Raw genomic sequence first — 12,481 nt, forward strand, 5'->3', positions numbered from 1 at the left:
ATAAGTAAATGTGCTAGTATGACACAAAGCAGTCAATCAATGAATCAACAGAAGCCAAACTCAATTCTTCATCCATAAAGATAACAAAGAGTCTGTTGTGAAAGGCATCCTGTACTAGTAAAAGCTGTACCAAGTTATCAACTTGATTTTGTAACAGCTTAATATAACAAAGATAAGAGACAACTTTTTTCACCAAAAAAAGCAAACGGACATAACCATATATCTCAGCACGACTTGAAGTACTAACAATCAAAGGTTAGGATCAAAGTACTTCTTCGTCAATCTTCTCAAATCACTATGTCGATTCAAATCTTTCAAACAACATAAAACCGAATGTTCGCGTTCTTCTATTTAAAATAGGAATGATCTCTAAAGTTGCCGAGCATACAGTTCCTTTCAATTCAGTTGAATTGTCTCATAGGCCTATGATTCTGTAGTTAACTGCGACATTATGCATGTCCCACTATCAAATCAATCTTTGATGAACAGATTGGAGTCAAGTGAATTCTATCAAAACTATATAAGTCATAACCATAAATCTGGATAGTCTGAAAGATACAAGGATTTTATGAAACCAAGTTACAGGATGAGCTGTATAATAAACAGTGAAAAAAAAAGTTAAGAGTAAATTCAAATAGCATATAATAGGTACTCTTCAAATACAGTATTCATAACAAGAATATGAATTCAAATGAACAAGGTCAAGTTATTCTATTTGACACCGAGTTCAATACAAAAGTGGCCAAGATAGATTGAAGTCCCTCTCTGGACAACTCCAAATTGAGCTTGTAACTAGGCATAACTGATATGATAAATACCAAAGGTACTCTCTTTATGACCAACTCGTGTGATTCTATAGATAAGGCGTAGTGAACAAGAGAATGAAAGGTGCTTAAAGAAACCATAAACTATTCTCAATTCAACGACATTGATCTGATTCTCTCAAGCAAAGCAATTGGCTTATTCTCTTTCTTGATAGCTGATAATCAGTTTATTTTGCACACTCGCTTATTTCTCCTCTCAATACAGTTTAAACTCGGTTCAACATAGCCGAAACTATGATCTTTTAAAATCAGTTGAATTTAAACTGATTCCTGGACACTAGCTCACATACCTATTATCTCTAGTCTTGTTGATTAGATAGAAAAATATATCCGTTCCACAATTGAGGAATGTATTGAGTTTTTAATATACAGAAAAAGAGTGGTCGTAAAACACCAACCACAATTCTAAATAAATGACGAACTACAGAAGGGATAGTATGTCTATTACTCTTCGAGAATAATGCTGTAGTGAGAAGTGTTGTCCCATCTCTTGTAAGAGTTGCTGTTATTGTTGTCGTCAAATATGCAAATCAGATAGTAAATTCTGCTTTTATAATCATTTCTAACAGTTCATACCAAGACCTCAATAATTATTGCAATGGAAATAAATACAAGCAACTTTTTTCCGGTCAAGTTGTTGATTGACATAAGATTGATTAGTTTGAATCTAAAACCATTCGTCGAGTATGATGAGGAGTGATATCCTTCTTCATGGAATAATAGTATCAAGATCGAGTTGAATCATAAACTTGATATTGTTCTTCCTATAAATGTTATTGTCTACACTTTCCAAACCAGTAAAGAAAGTTACAACTATATAAAGAATAATATCTACAGAAATGCAAATAATGATTCTGCAAGTGAGATTGTATATTCCTTGCTTTATTCTACAATTTGCCTTTTCGAATAGAAATTTGATTGTCTTCTATCAGTGAAGATTGTATGATATTCATTTTAGATAAAAAAAAGGAAGAAGAAGAATAAAGTCCGTGTGAAGGATAAAGAATGCCTCAAATATTCAGGTCTTTGAAGCATTGGGCAATTTGTAACGATTAGGGATGTCATGAAATAAACTTACACTAACCATTTTGTTTTAACAACCTACTTTTTATCTTATGGTGTTCAAATACAGGTCATGCACATCAGTAGAATGGATAAACAAAACAAAGTACCAAAAATATTCTACTGTTACCAGTATGAGGTAATAGTAGGGAATACTTTTTCTACTAATGACGACCAGAATATCGTTGATGTTTCTAATAGAATCAAAGTCAAGACTTTTGGCTCATAACACTATCTCTGTAGTCTATTAAACTAGAAAGACATTTCCTTCTTTTTTCAGCTTATATCTTTCACCATCTATTTTCTTCCAAAGCAAATTGTTGTATTCTTTTGTTCAGCGAGTTGCATAAAAGTTGAAATGAAAGGAAACATTTTCTTCATCTTGTACAAAAACATTTCAACATGACAAGAGATTCAATAGCTTGTATCAGCAAGGTTACTTTGCTTCTTTTCGCAGCTCGTTTCTGACCAATCGTCTACAAACTAGTTGAATCTTCTTCTAAATCAAATGATTCTGTAGTCTATGAATAGTATAGTTTATCGTGTCATACTTTTTTACAATAAAAGTTCAGTTTTTAGTGTTCAGTAATTATTACAACTTTCTTGAAAAAATAAGATAACAAGATGATGACTACTCTCCGACCAGTCAATAAAAACAAGCAATAGACTCTTAGCAAAATAACTTTATTAAAAAAATAATGATTCTATGACGCAAGTTGAGCTTGGTACCAAGACAGCAAAACGAGAACGTGCTCCACCAATATTGATAGGAACAATTGGATTCAAACAAAGTTCAATTGAATTCCGTACAGATACAAGAATGGTGGATGCTGATTGATCTATGCTCATCAATAGTAACATGTTCTCAATAATCCAGAAACACACTGTCACTCAATATGAAAGTCAATCCACAAATGTACCAAAACTGAATTATGGACAACCACTTACCCTAATAGTGCAAACAGCAAACAAATATAAATGGGAAAAATTGATGCTCTGCTGCAATTCGGATTCTCTCACCTAGTGATTCTCGAATGAATTGATCTTCGACTTGATTCTAAGTAATCCAAATAATATTCTGTAAATCATCCTTTTAGAGTAAAGACTAAAATATTTTAGACAAATCAAGATAATCTTCAACAATTCGACGCTGAATCAAACATACAAGGAACCTAAAGACCACATAAAACACTGCTTCGAATATAAAGACTCCGTACATAAAACAGCAAGATTTCAAATGCAAAGGTACAAAGTCTTTATCAACTCGACAACTACTAGTCAATAAAGTATCAATTCTACCTTAAAGAAGCCATCTTATAAAAACACTATCTAACAGAAACTCTATTGGATAACCCAATGTCCACATAATGACAATTCAAACAACTCTCTCTTAGATAACCCTAAAAAGATAACAACGTATATTAGTCTTACTATCAAACAATTGATTTTGAATAAAAACGTTGATTCAACTTTTTGTGCATCGAGTTGTGCCGTTATCTTGTCTAACACATTGACTCCATTCATTACTAAGGCTATATTTCAATAGACAACTTTGAACGTTTCTAACAAGCAACGCATTAAAATGCGAATACTTGAAATAAACTGACATCTGATTCCTGATTCTTGTCTGCCAAATGACTATACCGTACCCAGTAATGCATGGTTGGAACGAAATGATACAACTAAAAGTACTTCAAAACAAGTAATTATGAATTGAATCAAATACAGTTTGACATATTTATATCTGAACAAACAACTAGTTAATATCAAAATATATAAACTAGTAGTAACATATTCGTGGCGCTGCAAAGGTATAATGCGATTCATCGCTTGAGTAGATTCGCGAAGCTATCTAGGATGAGATGATCAACGAAAACGTATCCATTATCGCAAATAGAGTGCAAGTATCGCGGAGGAATAATTGGACACTCAAACACTACCAAGTTTTTCTCAAACCAAGTCCTCAGCTCCCTAGTCCTCGGTATCCTTAGTAATAACACTAATACTAGTACTATATGGAAAATAGTTTTTCTCGGGATAAGGACTAACTCGTTCGATAAATTCAGTATAATCTCTAAAAACTTCAAAACAAGAGATCAACCATAGAGGACATTTCAATAAGCGGATAAAAAAGAATTGCATCTCGATGAGATATTCAACTAGTAGTCAACCAATAACCAACTCTAACACAAAAAGCCATTTTAAATAAGCAGTATCAAGAAATATCTTACTTTCTTTCCAATGAACAGTAAATCATTAAATTCAGTATACAATTCAAGTAACATAAAACAGTAACCAGTTTCTTGTCACGCCGATAAAGAAGAAATAAAAGTGACTTTCTCTTCCTGTTGAGATTTAACTAGAAGTGGTAACATTTAGAGTAATCTAAAGCAAGTGACTATTACTTCCTTCAATACGGCTGTAACCAGAATTGTTTCGGATATCACTCTGAAATTAGATTCAAACTCAACTCATCAACAGAAACAAGGTATTGGTACGGCATAAATACATTGTCATTTATGACTTGAATCAATTGTGGTAATAGTCCAAAATTAAGAGGCAATGAAAACCACCAAAGGTTGTAAAAAAAGTTCAAGCAACAAAGGATACAATAAAAGTCCTGAAATTAGAACATGACTATCAATTTATGTTTTGCTGCTACTTGTGTAAAAATCACAGAATTGATTCTGCTTTTTGTGAGGATCAACCTCAAAATCTATAAATCATATGTCTCATATTTTAACCCTGTGAAGCCAGGGAAGTATTGATTTACTTCTTTTCCTTGAAGATCTTTCAACTAACCTTTCTATATTATTCAATCGAAAAGTATATACTATGTAAAACATAAATCTGTCTTTTATAACAATTCATATGAATAAGGGAAAACAACCAGTAGGTCGTACTAGGAAGAGTTCAATTTCTATTCCCAATAGATAGTTTGTAGAGAACTTTGACTGCAATCTTGTCGCTTCTTTCTTTGAATTTACATCATCCCGCAGTCTTTGAATCCTACTTTCTATCATCTTCATCCCTTTTCTTGTACAATGAGCATTCCACTGTATTTAGAACATATTACAACTCTAAAAAACAAGATCTTCACCATTCTACAATCACACCGATAAAGAAGAGAAAAAACGAGATAGAGATATTATCTTATCCTTATCAACTAGATGACTACTCCATATGAAGCTGGTCTTAGGGTCGAAAAAGTAAGATGGAAACGTTCTGAAGCACAAATACCCAAAAGATGTAGTTTCAACATAAGAACAATACAATATGATCAGATAAATCAGTAGTAGATTCTAGATCACAGAAAACAGTATGTTGTACACTTTCATGATACTGCAAATTCACTTGTCAAAGATTAATTGATTCAACTGACGAAACTATCTCGAATTGATCACTTGGACTATCAATTGCCCACCCCTCCGAAGGCAACACAACTATCAAGGGACAAAAAGATGCTATGTGATCGAGATTTCCAATGAAAAAAGCTTCTGAAAAGGTTGTACGTCGACGTTTTCGGAAAAGAAATGACCACTAGTTGCTTCATCATACTATCATGAGATAACAAACAAGTTCGTTTCAAGAATCAAAAGATGAAGATTTTTCTCAAACAGAAACAAGAAAATCGAAAATCGACCAGTAAAGCAACTAGATACCCTATTTGTTGTTCAAAATCAGGACCGTATGTAGTTCTACTGATAGTAAGGTACAGAAATAGTCGCAAGTGTGCAAATAATGCCCTTTTATTTTGTAAAGTCAACAATACAATTTTCCTTTATAATAAAAAATAGGTCAAATTCGTACTTTTATGACAAAAACTATTATTAATATTCCATATACCACTAACCAATAAACTATGGCTTTCTCTTGTTGTCGTTGTTGCTGTCATTTTACAATTCCAAGTAAATAAAACAATGACAATTCTCCGCTCATGCCAACAACGAAGAAAAAAGTAAAAGATAGAAACACAAATCATTCTCTTTGTAGAATTGATGACTATGCCATACTGCACTAGGCTCGGGCTCATATTTGTTGTTGTTGCTGTGCTGGATTGTAAAGTCAAGTAGCGAACGAATGGATTGATGCAGCTGCGATAATAGAAAAATGCTTTATGGTTCGTGCCAATGAGCAAACTACTTTGTTCGTCTGCGTATGCTTTCTAGGAATTATATACCAAAAGTTGGACTTTATCTTCAGAGTCAAACCAAAACTCTAGTCGGACACAATGACATCAATGTGTGCACTCGTGTAATATTGTAGAAGCTCAACCAATCCTTCATGAATGTCTTTCAGAAATACTTTGTATACTATCCAAACGCAACCTGTTTGCACAAAATGTTGTGTCTCCTTTTCACTTTTTGACAGCTACAACTACCACTACTTTCAACAGAATGACCTTCAGTGTGTTGGGAAAAAAACAAATCAGCAGCACTCTTGACACGGCAAATACTGTTATACACAAGTCGCCTTGTTTCCCATTCAAACAGTACTACTACTGTTACCCTCCTATCCAACTATATAAGGACCAAAGACGATTTGCAATAGATGCCTTTCAGAAACACCATCAATACTAGTTCCAACTTTATCACTCTTACGACTTACATATCCTTTTAGACATATTTCACCCTCGGTAGAACCATTAATTCATAAAAACAAAGCGTTTTTCGAAAACGGACTAATAGCTACAGTCGCCATCGTCACAACTCTTTACCCAGGTGAACACAACCAAGATTTTTCAACAGTGTCCTTTTGCTTGCTTTATTTCATGGTTCCCAACAAAGTGAGTATACTTTGAACTGAAAACTTTTCCCGTGCTTTCAAAATACAAGTTTATTCAGCTTTCGTTATCTAAAGCCCCACATCCATAATATTTCAAAAGACATACTCGAATCAATAGAGAATTGATATAAAAGCACAACAATACAAACAACCATTAAAAATATGCAATGATGGACTCAAGACTTTCCTATGCTATCCTGAGAAATGCCTGTTGCAGAGTTACAGACCGAGTACTACATCTTAAAAAGAGTCACATAAAAGACAAGAAAACTATCATACGGAAAGTAACTCTGTGAACTGACCAAAACACTCAACTAAGTGTCTGTCTAACTGGTTTCTTGAAAAACATCTTTGAAATATTAACCCAAAGACTGATTCTCAATAATCGACTACAAGACTAGACTGTCAACTGCTAATAAATACGCAAAAATGCCCTGTAACAATTATAAGTAAATCTAAATGAACTTGCGAGACAACTAATTGGGTAATGGAGTGAAACTCAACAACAGCTTAAACTCCTTTGTCTTTGCTCTTTTCTTGACAATACAGCTCACAACTTTCCATACAAGACCAAAAAAGACATAACAACAAGTCTTGCATAAAGTATGTAAAAGTCAAAGAGATAGCCAATGTTGTACAAATCAAAAAGATACTACAGTCTATTCGGAACTCAGAGCTCAAGGCGACTCGACGGATTATTATAAAAGAATGGACTGCAAGGCTTAAAAAAGAAACGTAGATAATAGAAATCCACTTGTCCAACTAAAACAAAGAACGAGTTGGAAATTAAAGTCGGAAAAGTTTCAGAAGTAAACTTGAGCCAAGTTCAAAGCGTTGACAACACTGGCCCTTCTTAAACTATTGTATAATTTCCAGTCGAATTGATGACGAGAAGAATCGCTATGTATAGTCTCATTTCTACTGGAGGTGTTGTATCTTGCATGGCTAGTGAGTTTTATGAAAGAAAATAAACTTGGAGGCTTGGAAAAAGCTACTGGAACAATAAATGTGCTGGATACAACCAATCTCACACCATAGTAACGTTGTGAAAGGAGAAAAATAGTGTTGTAACAAAGTTCCTGTTCAACTTACTATCGACACTGTACCTTTTAACAGAGTTGAGTTTGACAAAACTTGTCTGTAAGGTGAATTTCAGACTTCCTGTGAACCTCTATTGATAACAAATCAAAAACGGGTTTTGCTGTCACCAGTTTTCGACTCGTTCTCGATCTCAGAATCTTCCTTTGTTAGCCTCTCAAAGCCTTGGAAAACTGCTTCACAATGTGTAAAATGGTCGTTTTCCAGTTTCAGTGGAAATAATTCTGTTGGCTTTCTGTGTAAGAAATGTAGCCTTTCTTTCTGTGCAAAATAGGCTCAAGGAATGGTCTTTATGCCACTGTGAACTGCAAAGAAGAAATAATCATATACTCAACCGTAGAATTGGAAAGTATAGAGAGGACAAGGCTACAACAAAAAACTGACCAAAGGTTTCGAATACTTTTGTCTATGTACAAATACATAAACTATTTACGACAAGGAGGATCGAGCCTCAAAAGTTACAAGGGTCTCGGTTTGATCTCTACATAAAGAACTTCTAGAGAGTTTTGACTGGTATAAGAGTAAAAGTGGTGGTGCTTTTACTTCTCCTTACACGTACATTTCAAGATTCACCTTTCTTTATTACTTTGCAAAGAGGAAATGTGAGACTCTTGTCTTTCTACTATTTCTACATTTATATTCTTTTTTCACTTTTTTCACTAGTGCACGAAGTTTGTCTTCAACCACCATACAATTTGATGAGATTGATTGACTCAGCAAAAAAAATTGCTTGCGGGTTGAAAGCAACATATTATTCTTTGTAGAGCAACTTGGATAAAGCGTTTCACTTCTGTTTCACGTTTGACTCGTCTCTTGTGCAAATGAGCATTTTTGGCATTGATATTTCCGTTTGTTATACACAAAACGTTGAGTCGTCTTTGATTCTCGTTAGAAATATCCAAAAAGAAGCCTCCACCAGTGTGCCCATAAGGTTATATTTGGCAAGAGTCTTATGCATAGTGTCTAACGCGAGTAACTTTTTTACATTGACTCACTTATTCAACGAGCTGATGGATGAGATTGGAACAAGAGTAGGAGTCAACTGGAGCTGAACAAATCGGTACTTGAATTTGCAGAGCTTTTAAAAGTTTTACCTTTCTTTGTATTGGAAGAGATAAAAGGGTTCTTGGACCTATCTAGGTCCTAAAGCAGCTTTGTAGTTTTTATAGTTTGCTTTCTTATATTTTCATGGTTTGTGGTTCTTACAAAGTTTATCGTAAAGGAGGATGCAGCAAAAGACTTTAAACCTAAACAGTCACGTTTACCTTCAAAAACACCTCAACTATATAGTCGACTACTTAGGAGAGAGAATTCAACTATATTTCAAATGCTATGATGAGAAACGAGAAGAGAGTCGATATGACGGACTCAATTTGACTGAATTGAATTTTTTGAAGATAAGTTTTCTCTTGACAGAATCCACAGTATCAAGTATCACAACTGTCTGTAAGTATTTTCAAAGAAAGAGACCGAATTCTTTGACTCTATTACAGAAATTGGGTATGGATGATACACTTGTATGAGTCAACGTTTTTTTGACATTAGAAACAGACAACGTTTCTGAGTTCTGATAAAACCATGCGATATTTTTGATTCTTCTTTTTGCACATTCTATTTGGTTTGTCTTTTGCTATTATCAACTTCTGAGCTTTAGCGATAAGCTGCTACTTGTTATGATTGTAAGAAAGGAATTTGATGATTGCTGAGACTAAATGAATGCTGTGCTTGCGTGTTTCTGCATTTCTACTAAATAATACTATTTCAACTAGTGCCCTTGAGTAGACTGCACAAGAGAATGACTTTGTTACTACACTAGTTTAATGTTTCGAGTATTTGGGACGATGTCTTTGAACAAATTTTACAACTAAAAGCTTTTCGTTGAAAGGCAATTTCTGGTGTCAATGTTGCAAGATTGCAGACCTGCAATGATTCAACATGAATAGACTTTACGTCCATATACGTTGAACGTCACTAAAATGCTTGTCTTCAGAAAGTTTGAAAAGGAAGAATAGATGAAGCTTGTTCTCTGCAATAGTTTCAAAATAGTTAAAAAGCGCTTTTCTTCAATGATCTAGTTCTGAGTTTCAAAGGTAACCCTACTATCAGGTTTTCTCTTTGTTGATTCTTCTTCTTCCAATGCTATACACTACCTCCTGTTAAATGCTGTCCTTTATACTCATTCTTGGATAGGTATGGTATCAGATAGGATTGGTGCCGTATTTTAGCTGAGAACTGAACTATGGACTAGCACTGTCACTTTGTAATATGGTTGGGTTATTTCGTAATTTTAACTACATATGAAGCTCTTGAAATACTATCAATAATCGCTCTAAGCCAGCATGGAATTTTTGGTGAGACTCACTATGGTTTCAACTCAGCCTGCAACGAAGATCGACGCTTCTCCCAATTCCGAATAACTATGCTAAGTTGTAAGGCACTCATCACTTAATTTGTCTAACCCACTTAATACTCATGTGACAGCTGTATATTACACCATCAGAGGTAAGAATTCAGATCATTCATTATTTTATTATCTCTTAAAGACTTGCCATAAGAACTTCGAAGCAACAGTTGGATTGGCTCAGATAGAGAAGCCATTTGAATTTTCTCACTTTGTTGGAAAGACATATTTACTAGATAACGATTGTACGCTATGAAGTTTACAAATTAGAGTTACGGAAGCAAATTGCATTTAAACTTTCAGCATTTCCTTGTTTCACTTGAAACGCGAACAAGTTCATATCGTCGATTCTTCGAAACACTGAGAAACTACTTGCTACTTATACACAGCGTTCTTGAAACTTCTACTTGTCGCCAGACAGAGCACCAAGTCGTCTTTCTAAAATCAGAAACACTGGTTGAGAAAATTAAAGTTTGTATACTGCTGATATATCAGTCCTTTAAACTTTTAAGGGCTGTTGAAAGCAAGAAAGAGGGGCACAAATATTCATTAAGAGCGTTTGGAAATATATTCTAGAATAGCTGCGCAAATTATTCAAAAGAAACCGGCGGATTTTGAGTGGAGTTGTTCGTCTGAAACAGAAAACCTCTCTCGCAACTACAGAATTACACCACCTCATACATAACCGAAGGTTTTCTGTGCACTTGGCAGAAAATCAATAAACTATATAACTGCAGAACTCTTTCCCGTAAACTTTCGGAATAAGAAATAAGTGTAGTAAAGTAATACTTTAAGAAAGCAGTTAGGCACTGTTCTCCACGAAGGTCATCTGACAAAAAAGGACAATCTTGAGCTCTAAAGAAATTTAAAGAAAGCTTCCTCTCTATATAGACTTGAGGAAATTAAAGCCAACTAACCCTGTTGGAATAAATTCCAATTGAGGAATATATTACTTATCAATGAAGTTGCATACTTGGCTAAGCTAAACTACAGAGTGGAATGTTATTCAGCCTCAAGGAACACCATAGCATCTCGAATAGCAGAAGCAATACAGATATTCTTTTCCTTCATAACAAATATATAACACTTTTAAGAGGAGAAACATTCAAAGAATCGTAGTCAGTTGTCTTGAAATTGAGCATCTACGCTAGAATACCTGCATTCAAACAAAAAAGTAAAGTTTTCAAGTAGAGTGAAGCTATTGAAGAGAGATCATCAAAAATTCTTCAACCTTGCAACAGTGTTTCCGATATACTAGGGGAATTCTACAATACCTCGAAAACAAGGCCGAAGGTACAGATTTATGCTCTTCCCCAAACCATTTGCTGCTTAAAGAACAATTTGACCGGAAAGGGGGGTAAAATATCCTTACCAAGACTATCATTCAAACGATTACCTCTCTTAGTAAACTCCTGTCTTAAAAAACCTCGAGATTCTACCAACCTTTTTTTACACTGGAAAATTTTTGACAATGTTGGGGACACTGAAATATACAATATCTTCAAACGTTACCTTCTCAACTTTATAGACTTCCTCCAACTTTTCCACAGCAACCGAACCAACAGTTTTGAGGTCGCACTCTTCGTCAAAATTAGGCAAAAAAGGTCATCCAAACATTATTTTACTTACTTTTGTCAATCTTCAAACTCCCTGATACAAATGTGTGTCTAAGGTCAACAAATCTTCCAAAGTCACTTACACCAACCTGTCTGCAACGAGAAGAACAACTTATCAATAGGTACAAACATCAAGGGCTTGTAAAGGTTCTACTCAAAAAACGACAGTATCTTGTTCTCATAATATACTGTTGTTTTCAAGGTGTAGTGTACACCGCTTGTGCAAGAAAAAGTTGAGTCAAAAGACAAGGCAAAACAGCTAACAACCTTCCAATCATTAATTCAATCTCCTTCAGAACAATTCTTCTAGCACATTTGTCTATGCTTTGCTCCATCGTGTTCCTTTCAGGAAGAAAATTTTTGTGTTAATTAACATTGTCAACATATTTACTTTGAAACTATTTCGGTAGAACATAGTCAACTGTCGTCGTATGGCCAATTCTTAATTCATAAAATACAAAAAGTTTGGGTGCCATGCTGGCTCCTCGGCAAAATGGCATAGATATGCCACACCTTGATAAATATTTTGAACGACGTTCCTTCCTCAAATATCTGAAGTTGTAAATAGAATAGTTATCATAAGTAACACAGGTTTACCGAAACATACATATAGCTCCCGGAAAATACAAACGTCAGCAACCCCTTCAGAAATGCTTTGGTTCTGATTTGTCTTAGTTTGAGGAACAGAAAGCGAG

General features: G+C 34.5%; 1 protein-coding gene across 1 annotated transcript; it reads left to right on the plus strand.

The window, feature by feature from the left end:
* The first annotated feature begins 8,325 nt into the window (after positions 1-8,325).
* Gasu_26650 (uncharacterized protein) lies at positions 8,326-9,359 on the plus strand. The gene has a single exon (XM_005706340.1). It carries the CDS (start codon positions 8,996-8,998, stop codon positions 9,290-9,292), a length of 297 nt encoding a protein of 98 aa, XP_005706397.1. The 5' UTR covers positions 8,326-8,995; the 3' UTR covers positions 9,293-9,359.
* The last annotated feature ends 3,122 nt before the right edge of the window (positions 9,360-12,481 follow it).

This window comes from Galdieria sulphuraria, assembly GCF_000341285.1.
Source record: "Galdieria sulphuraria unplaced genomic scaffold scaf_20, whole genome shotgun sequence".
Lineage (NCBI taxonomy): Eukaryota > Rhodophyta > Bangiophyceae > Galdieriales > Galdieriaceae > Galdieria > Galdieria sulphuraria.

Coding starts and splice junctions, on each gene's coding strand:
- Gasu_26650 (XM_005706340.1), top strand. CDS start 8,996: ATGCAGCAAAAGACTTTAAACCTAAACAGTCACGTTTACCTTCAAAAA.